The 24632-nt window shown below is 32.2% G+C and overlaps 1 protein-coding gene across 2 annotated transcripts in view; it reads left to right on the top strand.

The window, feature by feature from the left end:
* SK (small conductance calcium-activated potassium channel) overlaps positions 1–24632 on the top strand; it is a 975882-nt gene that overhangs the window by 781183 nt on the left and 170067 nt on the right. For both annotated transcript variants that reach the window (XM_072546075.1, XM_072546076.1), the window contains one exon: positions 22224–22345. In XM_072546075.1, coding sequence (XP_072402176.1) covers positions 22224–22345 — 122 coding nt within the window. The remainder of the gene's footprint in view (positions 1–22223; positions 22346–24632) is intronic.

The raw sequence follows: 24632 nt of genomic DNA, 5'->3' as shown, positions 1-24632 counted from the left end.
ACAAAGTAAAAACAGTTAATCTACAACTAATGCCCAATACAAGACTTCTTAAAATTATAGAATGGTAACTAGGTAGAAGAAGAAAACTCAGAAGACACCTACGAAGTTGTTTAAGATGCTGGGGATTGAAAATCGGAAAACGGAGAACTAGATATACTAGGGCGGTCCAATAAGTACTTGGCCTACAAAAGAAAAACGAAGCCAGCGATTCTCAAACTTCTCTAATCCGTCTGAAAAATAGGTTTTCTCGAGGTGTACAAGGTAGGCTTCAGTGGCGGCAATGATCTCACGGGGAAAAAAGTCACACGGGACCAAATCTGGAGAATACGGTGGATGGAGCAATAGTTCGTAGCCCAGTTTGACCAATTTCGCTGTTATGATGACGGATGTATGAGTTGGTGCATTGTCATAGTGGAAGAGCACTTTTTTCTTTGCCAAATGGGGTCGTTGTAGTTGATGTAGAGCACCTCTTATAAATTCCAGAAAATGGTGGCCATCACTTTTCCGACCGATAGAACAGTCTTTGCCTTCTTCGGAGCACGTTCGTCGGGTGCCGTCCACTGTTTCGACTGTTTCTTGGTCACTGGTATGTATAAGTATACATGTTTTGTCGACGATTACAAAACGACATAGAAACTCCTTCGAATTACGCTTAAATAGCGGCAAATATTGATCTGAAGTGGTCGCACGGTTGCGTTTAATGTCCGGATTGAGCAAACGCGGCAGCCATTAAGCCGATAGCTTTTTCATGCGAAAAATTTTTATACAGGATATAACATACCCGGTGTTTTGAGATACCTACTGTCTCAAATATGTCGCGCACCTTCACTTAGTGATCTTTCCATACTAGATCGTGGATGTTTATCACGTTATCCTTCGTGGTAGCCATTTTCGGGATACTGAGGCGTGGCTTATCAAAAACTGAAGTACGATTACGTTGAAACTCGTTAAACCAATTTTTGACGGTTGCTATCGAAGTAAAAAAGTCACCGGACACAGCATCCAAGCGCCTCCTTATTTCGCTGCATGATTTCCCTTCCAAAAACAAGAATCGAATCACCAAGCGATATTGCTTTTTTTCTATTTTTCTACAAGTTGCCGACACTCTCGCTTTAACACCTTGTTCAAACAAAACTATGAGTCCGATTCGGCTAAAATTTTGGCATTAGCCATCTACGAGAGTGTATTACACGATAGTGAATTTCTCTTGTGATAGTGGCGCCATCGGGCTAACAAATCATCGGAGCGCCTGAGTATTTAATTATTTTCCTCTCTCTACGTAGTTATTAATCACCCTGTAGAATTTGGCATGTGTGTATGCGTGTTTAATTGAAATGAAAAATTAAATCAAAAATTAAATGAATAATTCTTTAAACCGGACTTTCTTATCTTCTCATTACTTTTAATATCGAATAGAAATACCAATGGACCTTTTATTCATGTATATTTTTCTTCTAAAGTAAAGTATATATGAAAATATATTAAATACTTTATTATACCAATTATTTTAAGAAAGCAAATCCTTAGTTCAACCCTTGTAGAGCACCAGCACTTGAGCATGACAGGAAAATATTGAAATCAGTATTAACACTGGAGGCTACATTCATTGAAATAAATAAATACAACTATTTGATTACTTTTAAAGTGTAAAAACTAGCAGCAATTTTGAGCAGTTATTTCATTTGTTAATAATCAGATGTTATTACAAGCCATTTAAAAGCTACAAATAGGATTCAGCTAAAACTATTAATAAAAAAATGTAGTATGATTTAAATTAAAATATATTAATACATGAAAATCTCTTTGTATAAGTATTGGTTTCTGGAATTTATTCGTGGGTATTATTCAAGAATTTTGTACCAAACTTTGCTCAAATCTGGAAGCGGTGGTAACACTTATTACACATATTGCTATTAGATCTAAATCAAGAACATACGAAATATCTGCATTTTTTGCAAGGTTGAGTAAGAATTTATATTTAGCCTTTTTCCTGGTTTATGTTTCTGTATCTAAGAATAAAAAACAATAGTTATAGCAGTTTTAGCATCTAACTTTAATGGATTGGATTTTTTGAATCCAAACGTAATTTTAGCAATTTTATTGATGCGATACGATTCTAGTAACGAGCATACATTTAATTGATTTGACTGAAATAAATCAACAAAAACAAATCATATTTTAGTGAGCTTCAGGCGAAACAAGTCGTGATCTGTCCTCAACTCAGTGTCAGTGATAAAAACAAAATTATTGTAGAAAGTATGGATGCTGCCTGTGAAGCATTCACAATGGCTACTTTTCCGGTATTATTTTGTAATAAATATAACAATTGCCAAATATAACACTGCTAACCCTTAAATAAGCGGAAAGTGAGCATTAGTGATGCAAATTCATCTACTAAACTATAGACCAGTCTATCTGTAAAAATATTTTTAATTCACGTAAAAATCTTCTATAGATAAGGTTCTAAAAGGTATATGAAGAGTAGCTGATCAAAAATCCGTGAAGGCGTACAGCTGATTTTGCACTATTTTTTTTAACAATCTTAAAAAGTGAAAAAAATATTTTTTGCCTGTAAAACGTTTCTTATACTTTTAGTTAGAGAACTGCGAAAATAAGTTTAGGTATTTTAATTTGGATGCTCTCCAAATTAAAGAACTTTTTATGATCTACAATATTTATTTGAATCATTTTTCTCTAAAATGTATAAGTAACGTTTTATAGGCAAAAATTTTTTTTTTCATTTTTTACGACTGTTCATGGAATTGTCATCAGCTACCCCTCAAATACCTGTTAGAAATTTTAAATACCTGTATAAGATTTTTCAGTCTTTTTTTCGTATACTGGTGCTTTAACTTAAAATAGCCCAAAATAACAAAACTCTTTAATATACCATGAAACCTATTATGATTTCGAACTGATAAATGACCTACATATAATTTTAATTGTTAATACTAATTCTAGCATCATTAGAATTCTTGAGAATCTATATTTCTATTAATTGAAGTTCCCATGTACCTATATTTGTAAAAAGGTTTAAAATAGTTTTATTGGTAGCTATGAGTTTGACGTCATTTATTGGCTTTTTGAGGAGTACCAGAAATTAAGTTTTGTTTTGATTATTATTAAGGCCATAGTGTTCTTTTTTCGTTTGTTATACAATTAATCTTTATAAGAACTACAAACACATTAATTGTTTTACATTCCTATTTACTATATATGAGTATTATAAACTAGCGATACTTATCTACAAATATGATGTTAACCATTTAGCTCATGATTTTTTTAACTCGGCTTAAAAATTTGAAATTTTGAATATTGGTTATTTGAATTTTTTTAAGATTTATGGAGTTTGTTCCAAGTCAAAAAGTTTTTTTTTATTTTTGAAAAAAAAGCATGTCCACACATGAGGACACTGTGAGATAACGGGGTAAAAATACTGTGGGTTAGAGAAAAAATAAATACTGAGAACAATGATAATATTGATTCAATGCACATTATACATAATTTATATACTGTGGTACTCGATAAAACAATTGTTAATAATAGTCAAACATAAATGAACTTTGCAATTGAGGCAAGATATACGAGTTTTTCGCTTGCAACGCGAAGAATTTTTTGATTTATCAACAGTAGGTAAATGTCTCACATTGTCCAATCTTATTTCCTTCACTGGTCGTACTTCAATGTTATTTTTTTTAGGTGTTTTTGGTTAAGGCCTTATCGAAAGTGGTCGTCCTCTTTTTTTATTGACTGCTTTTTCTATAGCTAAAAGTATTTCAGCAATTTCTGCACAAAAGTGCACCAACTCTAAGATTCTTTGCTTTGGTATTTACAAATTTGTTGCTTGCCTGCTATATTCTAGCCAGGCATTCGTACAGGCTAAATCTATACCATGTGTGAATATTCGCAACGTCCATTTGCGTGACCTAATAAAGGTCCTGTGCAATGTTAGTAAGAAATTGAATTTGACAACACCTCCTATTGACAAATTGTAATCCTTTATTACCTGTGGCCTATTTATTTCTATATAGGTCTTGTTTTTTTTTTTTTTTTTTTCATCGTTTACACTTGTCGATCGTCTCAATTCCTATATAATTTGATGTCATTATTACAGGTTTGTTACCAAAGCACTTTGTCATAATTACCTCCCCATCATTGCTGATTATTTGTTCTGTAGTACCACGTCCATGGTTTTTCATTATTTTATCAGCAGAGAAGCTAGGGCTACTGAATCTATTTTGTCGTGCAGTACAAATGGCAAAGATATTTTTTTGGCGCAGAGTTTGTAACAACCAATAACTTAAGAAATAATTATCACAATAGACTTTGCAATTATCCTCTGTGATGCGATCACACAGCTTCAAAACGACAGCTGCGCCTTGCTCGAAAACTCACATTTGTGTTTGATCCAATTCCGTTTTAGCTCCTTGATAAATTATAAAATCGAACATCTGTCCACTTGCACCACACATTGCAAATATTTTTATTCCACATGGATTTGGTTTGTGTTTAAGATATTGCTTTACATTAAGTGATCCTTTGAACGGCACCATTTGTTCATCAATTGACAGATTTGTCTCCAATGGAATTGAGCAAACGACAGAAACGTATTGTTTCGTACACTGGACACAAAATGTAAAGTTTGCCTCAAGGAGTAAAATCTATTTATAGACATACTCTCAGCAATTTTGGGCACTCGTATTTTTGCATCCCAATAAAATTGGATTTTAGGATAATGTAAATTTCCCATACCAACGAAAATTTGCATTTCCTCTACAGTCGTTGGAAAAAATCGTATTTGGTTCTGTACAGCATACAGGTTCGTAAACTCATGGCAAATGAAGATTTATTTGCCATACGTGCAAATAAATCTCTTGTAAAGTACTTGCAGAAGATAGCATAAGGGCTCTCCAATTCTACAACTGGCGTTACATCTTCTACAAACCACTGGATGGGTGAAGTGAGATATTTCACTTTGGTACGCCATTTGATATCATTCTTAGAATTGAGATGATTATTTATGAGGTAATCATGAACTCTGATTTTATCTTTAGCAAATGCACGAGAAGTGCTTGGTCCTGCAGCCACCACAGGGCCCACAGTCTGTACTTATACTACGAGAGGTTCATCTTCAATATTAGGTTCATTTGGACCTACATTTTCTGTTTGTAAGTCTTCTTATTTAGTTTCTACTGAAAATAAATAATTATTAGTTGTTTTTATTACTTCAGAATAAATATTTTTACCTTCCAAATCTTCAAAATTGCTGCTCGGAAGCATCAATGTCATCACTGTCGTCTGACATATATTCAATATTTGAAAGATTTTCTATTATATTAAGCAGCTGCTCATAGGTCAAAGGTCGCTTTAAGTCCATCTTGGCTACTGAAATATTACAAATATGTTTATTTCAACAAGTACTATGAATGGACTAAGTTATATTTACCTACTCTAGAAGAATCTGTTTACTCACACAGTCCACAAGTGAGGACGTCAGAATACAAAGCCAAATATGAATTTATTCCACTGGCGTCTGCGTATTCCACGAAAATGCACCTTTTCAAACATATAAATAATTTTTACAATATATGGGTGAGTCATCTAGTCTAAACATAAATTACTGTTCTTTGCGCGGTATAGATGTCTGCACAGTGTCCAGAATCTTACTAAAACTTTTCCAATCGTTTCTTCTACTTGGTAGTGATGGTAATAATATGTTTTATTTGAAGCGTACTGTTTGATTACTATCACCCAATAAATTTAATGCTAACGCGTTCAAATGGTTCTCCAGTCGTTGCTCGTAACACATTATTTTATAATCGTTCCATGATTGCTAAGTTGGATTTTGCAGCAATATCTCATAGCTGTATTCTTTGTAAGAAATAATTTCTCTGGCGTTAAAAACTTCGTTTTTAAAGTCATTAAAACTATGTAAAAATGCGTTAAAAGTGGCCAAAAACCAGGAAATTGGTTAATATAAAAGCTATTCAGTGTTTCCTTGTTTACTCTTTTTTATTTTAAGAGTAATATTGTTAATACCACTTTTGCTAAACTTGGTACTATATTTTTGAAATACCACGATGAGGATCAGAACTCGTTGTAGAATAACATCCTATATGTTTAAGATATTTTCAATAAACGAATAATATAATTGACTAATGCGGTCAAAAGATACATTAAAACTAAATTTTAGTGAATTATCTGCCATATGATTTGTAACTTCAGTTGTTAATTCTGACTTTCATTAATAATTTAGTGATTTTGCTATTCACATTTTGATCACCTAAACATAGTGTAAATAAAATATAAAATCTAGTAGAAGTTTATTTTTACTCAAGAGCTGTCAAATGGGACTTTATCTACGCTAAGAAAGACAAACATTTCTACAATACATTATTATAATTACATTATACACACTTAAGCCGCGTTATCGAAATAATTTTCAAATTGGTTCATAGTACATTTTTAATTGAAAGCAATGAATCAAATGTAAGTATATACAATTCAAGGTGGAATTTTTATTAACTGTATATAATTCACTGCACCAAAAATATGCTTTAACTTAGGAACGAAGCAAAATGCATTCAATATCTTAGGTTTAAGAGGACCGCCACAAATACAGACGAAAATGTATTTAAGAAAACAATAATTTAAACTTTTGAATAGTTATAGTAATTTTTAACAGTAGATTAAATTAAAATGTTTATTTATCACTTTGCAGGATTAAATTTAGATTTTTCTGGACCGTTTCTATTCTCTCACTATATTATTTCTTTTAAATTACTTGATTCTTCTGATCTTTGCTTTCTTCTTATTCTTTGTAATCCACAAGATAATAAATTTCCTGTAGTCGGCTGTATGCCATTAACCACAAAAATTTAATTAAAAAATCCTTTATAAAAAGGTATATTTATTTAAAAGAACTCTTTCGGACTACATTACAGAACGTTTTCAGAACGCCTACTCCATATCAGTGCTGCTACTAGGTATATTATGTGTGAGACCAGTAAATATATGGGCAAAAACACTTTAAGAAGTTGCTACCTAAGGTCCGTAGAGAAAATATGAGTATAGCATCTGAGCCTCGCCTAGAGTATAGCACTGACAGTGAACGCTCGCATTTAAAATAAAATGCATTTATTCTACCTGGCGATCGATATAATGGTCGGAGCGAGGGTAGGTTATCCATTGGACCATAATATCCAAGCTTAGTATTTTTTTGATCCTCGAACCTAGTACTCTACGATCAACACTACGAGACGCCGACAACCGACCCCCGCTCCGACCATAGGATCATATCGCTCGACAGGTAAAATAAATGCATTACTTTAAATGCGAGCGTTCACTGTCAGTGCTATGCTCTAGGCGAGGAAACGATTCGATGGTCTCCGTAATGAATGCGCCCTTACATTGCCATGAAGTAAATCTGTTTAGAACTTTTACATTCAATAAAATAATTGGCAACGATGTAATACAAAACTAATTTGATAACATTTAAAGGGTTTTTAACCATATATTTAGTGGCTTCACACATGTATACCTAGTAGCAGCACTAACGATAGAATAGACTTTCCGAAACGTTCTGAGATGTAGCTCGAAAGGGTTCTTTTATATAAACATACCCTTTAATAAAACAATTTTAAAAAAAATTCTTACTCTTTGCTTATTTGGTTTGGAATGTCTTTATTCCGTAGATCTGTAATTTTGAAGATTTTTTTGAAGTGTACAAATTTTTTAAAAACACGACCAGAAAGTAAAGGAAATAGCATGAGCAACGTTAATAATCATAGTGTACAAAAAGTAATGTAACTTGCTAATAATTCGATTTCTGATAGGCTAATAATTTTTTGCAGGGGAAGGATATTCTTGTGTCATAATTAACGATATTCTGTAATAATTAAAAATAGTTATGTTTTGTTTTATTACAAAACATTTATTTTTCCCCATTTCTCCCTGCTTCAGTATTATTTTAACATTTCGATTATCTGGCATTCATATAATGTGACGAAGCCATCTGACTCTTTGAGCTCGTATTGTTGCTGTAATTGCTGGTTTTCCATATATCCTCATTATTTATTTATTCGTTCGTCTTTTCCAAATATACTCTGCTTTCTTTATTTCTCCGAAGATTTTTCTGAGCACCTTTCTTTCCCAGATCTCTACTTTTTTTCTTCCTGCTGGTTGATAATCCACGTTTAGCTTGCATACATCACTGTGAATCTGATGACTGTCTCGTAGATTCGCAGTTTAACTGTTCTTGACACGTTTTTACTTTCAGTATTGAATTTAGTGACCCTATCGCTCTGCTTCCCTTTAATAAGCTGTTTTCTATCTCTTTCCCTTGTTAGTTATGGTTAATCCTAATTATTCAAATTCACTTTTTTAAAACTGTAGACACTCTCTGCTCCTTTCATTTTGATAGATTTGTTAAGTCTCCTCTCATTTCCATATATTGCGTTTTTGTTTGGTTTACTGTTAATCCGTTTCTTTTCGCTTCTTCTTCAAGTTTCTGGAAAAAATTTTCTAGATATTCTTTTGTTATCGTTAGTATCACCACATCATCGGCATATGCTATGCACTGTACACTGCTATTGAAAATAGTCCTGTTTGATCTTCTTATGATTTGTTCTAATACTAGGTTGAATAAATTTGTTGATCTTTCTGGTTCTGTTTTTGGAGAATACCTCCCTGGTATTCACTATATCACTTTTGTTATCATATTTTATTTATCGTTTCCTAACAATTTTTGTAAGTATTTTATAGACTACTTCTAATAGTGCTATACCTTTATAGTTTTCGCAATCCGTTTTGACTGCTGTTTTATAGATAGGACAATTAATGGCGCTATTCCATTGTTTCGGCATTTCTTTCTTTTGCCAAATTACTAATGTCAAGTGAAATATTCTTTCCTTCAATGTTTCGTCACTTTCCTTAGAAATCTCAGCTGTGATACCAATGCCTCCTGCACTTATTCCTGCTGTTATTTTTTAGGCTATAACTTCATACAAAGTTTCTCCTACGATCCTTCTTTAACTTCTTGCCAATTCTCATTTCCATCTAGTTCCTCTTGTTGGTCTGTATTTAATATTCCGCCCAGCTGTTTAATTTTTTTTGTGATTTCTCTTAGAAGTAAACCTTCCTTGTTTCTGAAATACTGTGGATTATTCTTTTTAGTTTCTCTGGATTTCCTAACTTCTTGGTAGAAATTTTTTATCTTTGTTTGTGTAGGCTTCTTTTATGTTTTTTAATTGCTTTTCTAGCTGTTCTCTTTTCTTTTTTCTGCAAATTCTTTTAACTTCTGTCTTTCTCGCCACGTAGTTTTTCCTGAAGGCGCTCTAATTGGTAATATAATCTATCTGTAACAGGTTTTAGAACTATTGGTAGTTCTTGTTTTAATTTTGCTATTATTAGTATATGGTCACTGTTGGTATCTGCCCCTCTTTAACTCCTGTAATCGATTATTGGCTTATCATGTTTGCTTTCAACTAGGACATGCTTTACTGATTTTTTACTTTTTCTTTACTAGCTTAATTTATAATTTAAAAGTTTTGAGATATCCGCCAATAGATACTAAATGGTTATAAATCAGATGATCTTGCTAACCACTAAGCTAAACTCCCAGTTTCTATCCCTTTGTCGTGAAAAAAATAATTTCAATAATTTAGTAACCTTTTTCGTCTTCCCCTTTTCTGGAAGCAATTAGGCTTCATCATTGCAGAATTCATATCTATGGAAGGTTGTCACTACACTATTTTCGCTGTCGGCCGATACTTCTACCCTGTGGTAATTTTTTCTTTGCTATCTTCAATAGTCTGGCTTCCTTCATTCGACTCATGTCATTATTTTATTACTTTTTTTATTGAGTGTCCACTCGATTATTTCCTGTACATTAAATTTTTTTCTGAGGTCTCCACTTCTTATTGAATCGTGTAGCATATTTCCTGCAATTCTTCTCAGTATTCTCAGCCCAACCGTTTCCAATAATCTGTCAAGCAAGAAATAGAATATATCGACTTATTTTTTTTTCTGCATTCATCAGACCTTTTTTACTCGATTATATGTATTTGTAAGTTGAAATGAATTTTTTTTTAATTTTTCCAAGTGGGCTGGTAATTTTTAATAACAAATACCTTTTTAAAAAACAATTTCACCTAGTCGCTTTGGAATCGGTTTTTTAAGCGTATCTCATCGAAATAAACACTTTTCTGTTGTGGTAACTGTTCGAAAATGCTTTTTTTCAAGTTATTTGCAATTGTTTGTTGAAAAATGCCTTAATTAGAGACTTTTTGAGTTTTTTTTTTCTAAAAAACTACTAAATGAAATGTAATTCTAGAAAAACTTTATAATCCTTAAACCTTCAAGTGTAAGTAAGAATATTTTGACAAGAATAAATTGTTTCTATTTCGCTGAAAACATGGACCCAAATACATATTTCGAATATGCCTTTCGAGCAGTTTACCGCTAAGTGTGTACAGCGGTTGCGGCGATACAGGCACCTGGCGCGGAGAATCTTGTTTAAGTTTAAAACACTCATTACTACAAATATTACTTACAATTTATTTAGAAAAAATGATAATTCTAATTATGTTTATAAAGTCATTATATAAAACAATTGAAATTATTTTTTTGCAATGACACAATAATGTAAATTTTCTTTTAATACACGTGGTGACTACTGTTGAATGTTTTATTACACTGAAAAATATTCATTAACATTTAATTTACTTATCATTGAAAAATTTAATAAAATAAAATATGAATTGAATCAAATAAATCTTTGAGACCTAACTGATAAAAATAACCACGAATTGTTTGTTGTTTCTTGTAATTTATCTTGTATAAAACTTGAGCGAACAATTGTATTGGGGTTTAAAAACAATTTATATTTATTGCAAATTATCGTAAACAGTATCACTTCTTCAGATTCTATATTTTTCCCATAAAAGTCAGATGTCAGTTTTGCTGCTTCTGCATTATAATTTACTGGCGACGATTTACTTGATCACGACTTCTCATTATTCTCACATTGATCATTAAAATTATTATTAGAATTATTAATTATCAATAAAACTATCAACATAATTTTTCAAGAATTCAACAAGAAAATATCATTAGCGCCATTATCAGCATCGGTAAATATATCAGCGACGTTTATTTAGTTATCAACACTGTTTTTACTACTATACAAATGTTGTGAAATTGCTCACAAAGCTAAAATAAAATTATTTAATCAAATAGATATTTTCCTAAATCATGCATTCCGGGGACAAAAATAAATTGATTAAATCCAACTTACCTTAGTACAAAAGTATACACAAAAAAAGTTACAGCCCTTTGAAGTTACAAAATAAAAATTGTTTTTTTACATTATCTCCTAAACTACTTGACATTTTATAATAAAAATGGACACGTTACTTTCTTGTTTTGAAAGCATTTTTCATACAAAAGAAACAACAAAAAAAACAGAAAAATTTAAGGAGGGTGTGCAGCCCTAAATCCCCCCAAACTTTTGAGTACGTTTAAATCAAATGAATTTTGTGGCACCATTAGTTTAACACATTATTTTTAAAACTTTTTTGCCTTTTATCACTTTTTCGAAAAACTAGTTTTTTCCTAGTTGGACATAAAATTACAATTAGTTTCTACGGATACAATAATTACAAACAGTTCCATCAATAATAGTCAATAATTTGAAGCTATCATTTATTGTTTGAATAAAATTAATATTAAAAATTTTGATATTACAATGGCCTACACATTTCAGGAAATGCAGATATGCACTTAACTTTGGGTAAGTTGGATCAGATTAAATTATGATTTCAATAAACTATTGGGAATATCGTAGGTGAATATCAAGAAAATAGTGCAGCAGCCGCAAGGAATTATGCAGTAAAATACCCCAATTGAAATACACCCGATAGACGATTATTTCTGACCATTGATTGTCGTTTACGGAAAACGGGTACATTCCAACCGCAAGTTGCTGGCAATAATGATCGTCCAATAATGGATGTAACTGATGAAGACATTTTAGAAATCATTGAAGAAGTCCCTGGAACAAGTACAAGAGTAATAGCTGCTCATCTAAATGTTCCTCACGTAAGGGTTTGAAGGCGTTTGAAGGATCAGCTGCTTAAACGATATCACTTAACAACGGTTCAAGAGTTATTGGTTGAAAATAATACTAAAAGGATTGGATTTTGCGATTGGTTGTTAATGGAAACACTCGAAATGTTAATTTTATTAGAAATATTTTGTATACCGACGAGGCTACCTTCAGTAGAAATGGAATAACAAACCATCATAGCGAGCACATTTGGGCCGACGAAAATCCTCACGCCAAAAAAACGACTCATCACCAAAGGACTTTCAAAGTTAATGTTTGATCAGGAATTGTGGATAACAATCTAATAGACCCAGTATTTCTTCCCAACAATTTAAAAGATGATAATTATTGGCAGTTCTTGGCAAACGATTTACAAGAGCATTTGGAAGAAGTGAATATTGTAATAAGGCAAAATATGTAGGTTCTACAAGATGGCGCCCCACCGCATTACAGTAATGAAGTCCGGGAATACCTTTGTAGGCAGTATCCTGGTCGGTGTATTGGAAGGGGTCGTGACGCACCTATTTCTTGGCAACCCAAAAGTCCAGGTCTTAACCCCATAGACTATTGCTTTTGGGGGTTTATGAAAGAGAAAGTGTATTCTGTAACAATAGAGGACGAACAACAATTGAGGGTAATAATAATTGAAGCTGCAAATCAATTTCGTCACAAAAATATGATTTTTCAGCGCATTCAGTTTTCCTTATTAAAACGATACCGAATAAGTATTGAAGAAAATGGGGGTCATTTTGAACATTTATTGTAATATCATATTTATAGAGGTCATAGAGATTTTTGTACTTGTTAATTCATTTAAGCCATTTATTGAGTTGCGCGTAATTTGTAAGGTTAATGAAAAGGGCCGTAACTCAATAAAAAATGTTTTTTGAAAAAAGTGATAACCGGCAAAAAAATTTTAAAAAGAATGTGTTAAACTAATGATGCCACAAAATTCATTTGATTTGAAGGTACTCAAAAGTTTGGGGGGATTTAGGGCTGCACACCCCCCTTAAAATTTTTCTGTGCGCTTAGATTTTGTTGTTTCTTTTTTATGAAAAATGCTTTCAAAACAAGAAAGTAACGTGTCCATTTTTATTACAAAATGTCAAGTAGTTTAGGAGATAATGCAAAAAAACAATTTTTATTTTGTAATTTCAAAGTGCTGTAACTTTTTTTGTGTACACTTTTGGTGTGTAAGGTAAGTTGGATTCAATCAATGTATTTTTTTCCCCGGAATGCGTGATTTAATTTATGAAATACCTTTTTGAAACACCCTGTATATATTACAGTATTGAAAAAGTCGAAAAAGATTCGAACACCTGTAGTGTCTCAACCGTTGTACATGCTTAGCGGTAGACCGCTCAAAAGGCGTATTCGGAATATTTAGATCCATGTTTTCAACAAGATAGAAACCATTTAGTTTTTTGTAAAAATATTTTTACTTATACTTTAATGTTTAATGATTATAGTTTAGTGATTATATATTAAGTTTTTTGTAGAACTGCAATTCATTAAGTAGTTTTTAAGAAAAAAAATCACTAATTAAGGCATATTTATTCAAAAAAAATTGCAAATAAGTCAAAATCAAAGCATTTTTCGAAAAATTAACAAAAATGTGCTCATTTCGATGAGATACGTCTAAAAAGATTCCTAAGCGATTTGGTATAATTGTTTTTTATGTTATGTGTTGATAACTGTTGCGGGTCCATTTTTGCGGGGAAAATTAAAAAATAATACATTTGTCGGTTTGTACTCTGCTTATGGGGGTAAACTGCTCGCCTATTTATTATTGATTCTGATTTCAGTATTTAAGTCAATTTCGATAATCACATTGACTGTACTATTGCATTTGCTAAGTATTTTTTCAACTGGTTTATCGGTACTATTACTCGTTTGTTATGAATCTGAGTTATTTGATTTATTTTCTTCGATTCAATTAATTTCAGAACTTTAGAAGCTAAACGCTAAAAACTTTTCAGGTTTTTACTACACGTTCTTAAAGTGATGCCAAACAGCTATTCGTTATTGCAGGAGGTATATGTTTTTGGACTGGGGTTTTACAATATTCAATTCTGCGATTAAAATCAGCAGTAGGTAACACGTCTGGATTACTTGAATTACATATACAATGAGTTCTCTGATTAGTTTTATTTAATTTAGTTAACAATTTCTCATTGCTAAAAGATGTTTCATTAAGTTGCTGGTTTTAGTCAGTCATCTTTACGCCGATTTTTAGTCAAATGGTCGTTATGCAACAATTTTCAAAGCTGCAGTTTTAATAATTTAATTACGATTTAACGTAATACCGACCATTACTTATTTTACGATCACCGTAACCTTTCGCTATAAGAAAATTGTTTATAGACGAGGCAATAAAGCAGTAAAAAGCCCAATACCCACATCCAATTTTTTCCAGTTGGATAGATCACAATGAAACTTGTTGCGATTCGTAAGAGTGCTTGGAAACTTTGTGAACTACAGTGATGATGAAAATTGCATTAATAAATAAGAAAAGTGCATTTCGAAGTAATAAAAAATGATAAAATTTGTAATTCGGAAACAATTGACGATAATGAGTTTAAGATTAATACTCGGGGTTACTTTATCCTTCGTAAGGATGTAGTGACGTTATGGTATTCGACGAATGGTTGCTATCCATTCTTCTCTCTCCTGGAAGTGGTGTGCTGCCTCAGATAGAGAGTAACTGGTAGCGCACTTTATTTGGTCTGACCATCGGAGTGGCGATCTTCCTCGGGTTCTTTTACCATCTACCTTGTCTTTAACCACCAACCTCTCCATGCCTTCCATTCGTCTGGTAATGTGTCCAAAGTACCTCAATATATTTTGGTTGATGATTGTGGTAAGCCTAGTATTGACGTCGAGTTCTGACAATATTGAGACATGTGTGCGATGTGCTGGCCAGGGTATGCGCATCATTCTACGATATACCCACATCTCAAAGGCCATTATACGTCGTGAGTTGGACTTTTTAATGGTCCAAGTTTCTATCGCATAGGTAGCGATAAGAAAGATAAGCGTCCGTACTAGGCGCAGTTTCGTGTTCCTGGTTATGTCCGTATCTTTCCAGATTTTAGTAAGTTTGACCGTTACTGATCTGACTATTGTAAGGCGTCGACGTATCTCTTCTTCGCATCAACCATTGTTTGTGATAACAGAACCTAAGTAATTGAAACGGCTTACCACTTCAAACCCCGCTACGTTTCGTATTTCCGGCTGATTATTTCTAAATCGATCGATTATCATTACCTTGGTCTTCTGTACAATAATTTTAAGTCCATATTCACGACTAATAGTATCTAGTCTGTTCATGATGTATTCAAGGTCATTTGTTGATGATGCTAGTATTAAAGTGTCGTCAGCAAAGCGGAAATTGCTGATTTTTCGGCCGACTGATATTCCTCCTTGCAATTCGTCGAATACAATGCGCATGATGTGTTCGTTATATATATTGAATAACGTGGAAGAGATAATACATCCTTGACGAACACCGGCTTTTAGTTTAAAATTATTGGAGTATATGTTGACTCGTACGTTTGCTGTGTTGTTGATATACAGTTGTTTCAGTGGGTATATTAGATGTTCGGTGTACCCATTTCTTTCAGTATTCCCCACATTTTATGACACATTATCGAACGCTTTCGAGTAGTCGACGAAAGTACATTTTCATTTTGGAATGCAGTATACTCTGTCTCTACTCTGGTAATCTTTATCAGCGACTCCAAAAAACTCCAAGTAATAACTCTAAATTAATTTTCGTCTATTTTTTCCGAAATACAAATTCATCATTTTTCATGATTTCCAAAGAGTGAAATACTCTTTAGAAAATACTTGTTCCTTGTTCAATATTTCATTTTTTATTTCAACATCATCACAAAATTTCTTAACATTTTTAGGAATCGAATGCAGCAAGCTTCATTGAGGTCCATCCAACTACACAAAAATGGGAGGTTGACTATTTCATTGCATAGCCTAGTGTGTTCGATAAAGATAGTGAAATTTTACAATATTACCGATAATATTGAATATACAGAAGTATTTACAAAAAATTGTTACTAAAAAATTTTTTTTGTCAACTTGTCAATACTCGAAATATTAGCAAGGTTAATTACATTTTGTACAAAATGTTTACTTATCCTGTATAAAATTTCGTACTAAAAATATTATTTTTAGCTTTTATATGTGTGCTTTTTTCCTATAGCTTTAAAAATATTTAGCGAAGTTTAAATAATTTTTCTCAAACAATTTTAACTTTTCTCATTCTATCGCTTTGACTTTCTACTCTTATCGTATAGCTTTTCATATACATATTACGCGAGTGTAGTTTTACAGATTCACATATTTTTTATGTGATAAATTTATTTGATTGGCAGCTATACGAACTTTATAAAAATTTCATAGAGTGAGCTCCAACTGTAAAATATATTGATTTGCCTGAAATCTGAAAGAAACCTTTATTTAATAGATTAGCAGAAAAATTACATCTGTCTCATATATAGTTGATCTTCTATCTATTCTATCTATATTCTTAAAAATTTCGATCACTTCGGCATGGGAAATCCCTTTTGATCGGTTATGAAAGAAAACTAAAAATATTTATGTTTTTCTACAATTTTCTCTGTCACGGTATCACACATTTTGTTTTTTCATTGTCTAATGTTTCCCTTGTGGTGTGTATATTATTCTTTTAAATTGAAACCGTATACATCTCGCTCATCTCTGTTCAAAGTAAAACTTAATAAATCAACTCTTTTAAATTCTGCAGATGAGGGAAGCATTTCAGGCAATTCCACGGTGACCGATCGAAGTCCAACCCTCATAGTTAGCAAAAAGTAATTCATGCTTGAGGACTCAACCCCGTTTTACCCTGAAGTAGTTACGTTAAGCCCGAAACTAGTAACTTTTAGGAACACAAACCACAGGAGTTGATTGGCGTGTTTAAAGGGGGAATAGGCTTCTGCGTTGCGTACGGAAGAATTTCACGCTTCGCAACTCGATATGTTTGCTTTTCTTCTGGCTATCTGATAATTGTGGGGAACCAACTACTACTTAAGAAGTATACAATCGAACTAATATAAGCTTTTTACATTTTACGGCTAATGTTAAACAAACAAATATTTTTACTGATTTCAGACAATTCTTGAATAAAATTTATTTTATAAATAAATAATGGAAAACTGTTTTTTATTATTTTCACGAAATATATAGAAAAATCTCATGACAGGTGTTCATTACAACTTTTTCAAGTGAAAATTTTAAACATCTATGTATATATATATATATATATATATATATATATATATATATATATATATATATATATTGAATTTGAAATTTCCGCGGGAGCTATATGTGGTTTCAGTTGTTTTTCGGGTTTGACTCCGCGTTAAATATTTTTGGTTTTTAGAAAAACCATTGTTTTGACGACGTTTCGGCAAGGTCACACTTGCCATTGTCAAGTCAGATTCTGCTTCGTCTTGATGTTACAGGCGAACTGATTTCTCGGTCGCTGCACGCTGAGTTTAAATATCTTGTTGCGCTTCTTGTCATTGGTCCTGTGCGCAGAGTGGGCGTGGTCTCCTTCGCTATTTTAATTTTTACGTTTTTCTGCAGAATTGTTTTCCACGTATTTGGGAGTCTTTGGGCATCATCTCTGGTGTTTAAATTTTTCGGATGTTTTTCGATCTCTATGGCTTCTCTGATTACACGTTTGGCCTCGAAAACATCGAAAATAAGGCCAAACGTGTAATCAGAGAAGCCATAGAGATCGAAAAACATCCGAAAAATTTAAACACCAGAGATGATGCCCAAAGACTCCCAAATACGTGGAAAACAATTCTGCAGAAAAACGTAAAAATTAAAATAGCGAAGGAGACCACGCCCACTCTGCGCACAGGACCAATGACAAGAAGCGCAACAAGATATTTAAACTCAGCGTGCAGCGACCGAGAAATCAGTTCGCCTGTAACATCAAGACGAAGCAGAATCTGACTTGACAATGGCAAGTGTGACCTTGCCGAAACGTCGTCAAAACAATGGTTTTTCTAAAAACCAAAAATATTTAACGCGGAGTCAAACCCGAAAAACAACTGAAACCATATATATATATATATATATATATATATATATATATATATATATATATATATATATATATAAACATCTGCGCTCTACTAAGCATTTTCGAAAAATTTTCTCTGTTTACCCTATGTAAACGTATATGATGAGATATTTTGAATATTCTTTTACATACCCATGCAATTTAAATATTATATGTTGTGGTTTTGCTATGCAAAGACGAGATTATACAAAACTACATACAATATGGTCTGTTTGCCGTCTTCTCCGTCGAACGTTACTTGATGGAAGTTCATTTTATCTAAAAATAAAACACTAAAAACTTTTGTTTTCAGCACTTCCACAAAATTTATTATATTTATTATCACTACAGCTGTTTCGACAGAGCGCCTTCCTCAAGTTATGTATTTTTACTATGCTTCTTCACTTTATAACGTTAACTGAATAAGTTGAGGAGAGGAGAGTCTCAAGTTAGTATTTCAGGATTATATCTCTATTTTGTAATTTACTCATTTTCATAGATTCTAATAAATGTAGCTTAAGATCTTTATTTTAAATACGGAGAATTTAAAATTGTCACTAAAATAATGATTAGGATCTAGAAGGTGAAGTGCGTATGTAGAATCTGTTTTTCTATTACGAAGAGGCCTTTACTGTTCTGCTATTACTTTGTTAAAGGTTCTACCAGATTCACCACTGTTTCAGTGCTTTTTCTTTTGACTCTTGTTATTCTTAATATATTTGCCTAAGTTGTTGTTTGTTTTGAAAGCTGGTGTTATTTCTTTCTATTTTGTATGTTCGGTTATCTGTGTTAATATCGTGCCAGTATATGTAATCGTCAACATCGTAACATTTGTTAGTTAACAGCTACGGGTGGAAGAACTGACATGTGGTAGAGCACTTCATTGCCCTGGAGCTGAGAAATTGACTCCAAAGGCGGAAGAGCTAAATTTGCCAACGGTATTGAGATGTGGAAAGCCACGGGATGAATACCACATTAAAGATCCGATATCCCCAGGACAACACCATGGCTGAAAATCCAAAACAAACGGTCCTCAGTCCCAGGCACCCCTTGACTGAACATAGATATTTTAGGATGCAGTGGATACAGGGAAAATTATTAGAAACCAAATTGATTTTATCAACATATACAAAAGCTTTAGAAATTCTATCACCTCAACAAAAAACATATCCAGGCACCGATGTCTTCGCAGATTGATTGATTGCAAATATCATCATACAAAATGAAATCCAGAAAAAAGTAAAAACAGATATTAATATGAGTTTTGCGAAAATAGTTAAAGACACTACTAGATACATAGGAGAACAGTGGAACGAAATAAAGACATCTATTACCACAATTTCGGATAAATATCTAAAATCAAAAAGAGAAAATAAGCAAAAATGGATGGCAAATAAAATATTGCAGATGATGGAACAGCGAAGAAAATTAAAAGGTAGAAATGACAACGAACAGAAAAAGTTGAATAAGACTATACTAAAGGAGATAAAAGGAGCAAAAAAATCATGGCTGACAACAACGCAAATATGACGATTTCCATATGCATAAAGAAATTAAAAAAGGTACAGAACACCTGAACACAACGCAATACAGGCACAGTTGTAGACATTGAAGGCCAGATTTTGACTACCATTGAAGATAAATTACAAAGATGGAAAGAATATATGCAAGAATTATTCGAAGATTCAGCACTAAGTCCTATAGAAAATAGAGATATATAGAAGTAATATACAAGAGTATATACTATAGTTATCCAGAAATAACAAACGAAGAAGTAACTATGGCCATTAAGCGGATTAAAGATGGGAAATCATCAGGACCTGATGAGGACTGGCTACTATCAATATTCATTCCACTTCTTAAAAAAGTCGACGCTAAAAAATGTGAAGAACATAGAATCATTAGTTTGATGAGCTATGTACTTAAAGTACTCCTTACTATCATTCACTCGCGCATATACACCAAATTAGAAGAACACCTGAGTGAAGTTCAATTTGGATTCAGAGCAGGGCTCGGAACGAGTGAAGCACTTTTTAGTTTGCAAGTTCTAATACAGAGAGCCAGGGATGTCAACTGCGATGTGTATGCATGTTTCATTGATTTCGAGAAGGCATTTGATAAAGTCCCACATGAAACACTAATCGATATCTATAAAACATCAGGACTTGGTAGTAAGGATATAAGACTGATCTCAAACTTATATCTCCAACAAAAAGCAACAGTGCGATTAGAAAATGAACTGTCCGAGATCTTCACAGTCGAAAAAGGAGTTAGACAGGGTTGCATATTGTCACCGGCATTATTTAACATATACTCTGAAAACATCTTTAGAGAGGCCTTATATAAATCAGAAGATGGGATTGCTGTAAATGGCCAACTTATAAACAATATTAGATATGCAAACGATACAGTGTTGTTGGCACTCCGAAGGGGCTCCAAAGAATAATGGATAACGTTGTAGAATCATGTTACAAATACGGCCTAAAACTTAATTGCAAGAAGACAAAAATAATGATCATTAGTAAGAACACCAACATAAACGCCCAAATTACAATAGGCAATTCACCGTTAGAAAGAGTGGAAAAAATCTCTCCATATTCATAATAAAGGCATTAACCGATCGTTATTAGAATCTATGGAAATTAATAAATTAAAAAATACAGATATAATTCTAAATGGCCAACTTAAAGTGTAGATGCTTTGTAAAAATACATAACTTGAGAAAGGCACTTTGCTAAAACAGCTGTAGTGAAAATAAATCATAGTAAATTTTGTGGAAGTGCTGAAAACAAAAGTTTTTATTATTTTGTCGTTAGATAAGCATTTTTCTGCTTATAAAAAACAGTAAAGACAAAACAATGAAAAGATCTTTATATTAAGGAGTATGGTAGGAAAGAAAATAGTTGTTACATCCATATATTTAAGAATACGGTTGTACTCAATGGATAGGAAGAAAAAATATGATAATTAATGACATTTGAATGTACTATCAACACTAAATAAAATAACGCAAAGCAATTGATAATCAAAATGGGTTGTAAAAGATCAAAATTAATGACGATTAAAGGAAAAACAAAGTTAAACCCGACGTTTTTTATAGTATCCATGAATAGAGTATAAATATATAGAAAAAACTATAATACCGATGAATATAACAGTTGCCTGTATAAAATATGAGTATGACGTGGTAAAAATTGAAAATATAAAGATAAAATGCAAAAACTAGCAAACGTTAGATCGGGAGAAATATTGGAAATGCAATTAAACAATAATACCAAAAATGCTAGTAAATGACAAAAAAAATTTAAAGAACAAAGAGGTAACATAAAAAATAAAGCTTCCGAAATGTGGTTTTATCGTCGAATCCTAAAGATATCTTATACGGACCACGTTAATCAGGACGTTTTATTAAAAAAAATCTGAAGCTGAAAATCTAGGTACGTGGTTCAACACAACAACCAAAAATCTTTTCAAATCAGCAGTGTGCAAAATACAGATGGCCATGTTGGTCGCCAACATCCGAAGCGGATAGTTACTACAAGAAGAAAAAGCCAATCGCGTTCACTGCTGGACATAAGCCTCCCTCAGTCTCTTCCAATGTTCTATACACTGGGTCGCTTGTATCTAGTTTCCGTAACCATAACCAGTAGAGCACAAATTAAAATAGATTAGTGGAGAGAGAGAGAGAGAGAGAAGAAGAGGGAGAAAGAGATAAACGCTGACATTGAACAACTGTCACCCAACAACAGTTATTGTCTTTAATTAATAAAATATTTTTAACAAACTAGCCCAAATAAATTTAATAAATATTGGTTTTTTAAAATCTGATCAAATAATATTAATATTATATTAATAATTATATTAATAAAAATCGCATACCAAGAAGCCTATTCTCCCTCAACTTCTGCTTACAGTTTGATTCACCAGCCTTGTAGATACAGAACTTTTTTAGTTTAGCACACAAGGCATTAAACAAATAATTAAATTTCTCGTTTACAGTTGCGCAAACCAGTGTCGACTATCTCCATACCAGGTGCAGTGAAAAACTCCAGTCGGGACTCTGGTGGAGGAAAGACACAGCAAGACGACCAAGGAATGCCAGGACATATAGACTACCCCAGGTATTATATTAGATGATAATATTATATAAACATAATAAAAATATTTTACACATTACTTAGATCATGATATCGAGGGCTGAGAACTATAGGGTTCCAAGCGACATTTACAAACTTATTCAGGAAACGAATTTTAAAGTTTGCTGTCAAATAAAACGGTTCTGACAAAATTATACTTTGCCAGATATGTTACATATTATTGTTTAAAGATTTGGTAATACAGTAATTCATAAAACAATGCTGTCGTTGTGGTATAAAATGCAAATTTCATGTTTTTTTCAAAATGTTACACTTATACTGGGAACCTTATGACACTGTAACCGCTGTACTTGTAACTTTGTGTCCCTAAATAAATTTGAAGTTTTGAATATATATGTCATCATTGTTGACTTTATTGCCTTTGTAGCACGCCTATACAATGATATTGAAAGAATTTTTAAAAAAATAGGAAAAAGAAAATTAACAAAGAATAGAAAATGAACTTTTATTTATAAACTATTGTTCTGAAGCTATTTTCTTGTGGCATTTTAAATTAATTACTATTTAAATGGGAATAAGCCACAATTAAAGGTTAAAATACGTTTATTGACGTTTCAATTTCCACTTCGGAAATCGTTCTCAAAATACAAACATTAGTAAATTAAACAAATTTTGTTTTTTGTTACTTAGTGAAAAATTCTTCTAATAATTTAATTTTATCTGACTCATCTATATTGACAATTCAGACATACCTTATACATTTTAAAGTAGACGACTTTAAAATGATATTGCCAATATTGTTGAGTTGCGTTCCTGGGACGACTTTACTTATAAGATAGTTCATTCGATTACATGAAATCAACTTTAACTGAGAATATCTGTCAGAAAAAAAAATCGTAACATGTAATTCGTCTTTAAAAAGACAAATACATGCCATGATGACAGTAAAATTCTCCTGTTAGTGATTCCGTAGTAAATTATGATGGTAAAACCAGGAAAAAACCTCATAATACTATCCCGACATGGTAAGTATTTGATCGTGCATTTAATTTACCTTCAATAAACACCAAATTCCGATTTTATATGTTTGTTATTTAAAAAAACATAAATGATGTATTCTCTATATGTTACTGACTTACCAATTCTGGTATTTTCCTTTTAATAACTTCCTCTTTCAATATGGGTAACCAGATCCTACTACATTCTGCCGAGGAATTCGCGACACAATTGGTCTCATTTAGCATAATTAGAGCCGCTTCTTTGATTTTTCTCTTTTTACCATCCGTTTCTTTTAGGACATTTGAATCATTCCATTGAACCCTATGTTCATTATCCCATGCGTGTTTACAGATTTGAGATCTATCAAATTCTCTATTTTTAATATAGGATTGATGTTCACTTATTCTAACATTTAATGGTCTTGATGTTTCACCTAAATAAAACTGACCGCATTCACAAGGTATTTTATAAATGCAATTCTTTGTCCTTTCTTGTTCATTATTAGGTTTGGTTTTGGACAAAATAGATCTCAACGTGTTTGTTGTTTTGAATGTTGTTGAAATGTTGAATTTATTTCCTATCCTTTTAAGCTTTTCCGATAATCCTTTTATGTATGGTATTGTTATTTTCCTCGTATTATTCCTTGCATATGCCGTAGGATCTCGTTCTAAGTTGTTTTGTTCTATTCGATCGATTGTTGAAAATTCCTTATTTATAAACAATAAAGGATAATCATTTTTTAATAAAACAGATGTTAACAAATGTTTTTCCTATGAATTCTATAAACAAAGTTTTGGACTAGCAATGGGCTCTAGTTTATCTCCATTATTAGCCGATATATTTATGGAAGATTTTGAAACAAATATTATTTCTAAACAAAATTTAAAACCCTCAGTATGGTGGAGATATGTAGATGATGTATTCTCAATATGGGCCTCATGGATCAGAGTTGTTGGACACATTCCTAAATGATATAAACGATAAAGAAGAGACAATAACATTTACCATGGAAAAGGAATATAATAACACATTACCTTTTCTGGATGTTTTAATCTCTAAGAACGATACTGGATACGAAACTCAGGTGTATAGAAAACCAATACACACCAACAGATATTTAAATTTCAAATCAAATCACAATATTAATATTAAAAAGGGAATTATTAAATCCTTATACGATAGAGCCAAAATTACTTGTTCTAATGAAAATTCGTTCTTGGAGGAAAAACATTTGTTAACATCTGTTTTATTAAAAAATGATTATCCTTTATCGTTTATAAATAAGGAATTTTCAACAATCGATCGAATAGAA

This window comes from Diabrotica undecimpunctata, chromosome 10 (genome assembly GCF_040954645.1).
Source record: "Diabrotica undecimpunctata isolate CICGRU chromosome 10, icDiaUnde3, whole genome shotgun sequence".
In the NCBI taxonomy this organism is placed as follows: Eukaryota; Metazoa; Arthropoda; class Insecta; order Coleoptera; family Chrysomelidae; genus Diabrotica; species Diabrotica undecimpunctata.
Note: the sequence above shows the minus strand (reverse complement) of the source record. Positions and strands in the feature narration are given on the sequence as shown.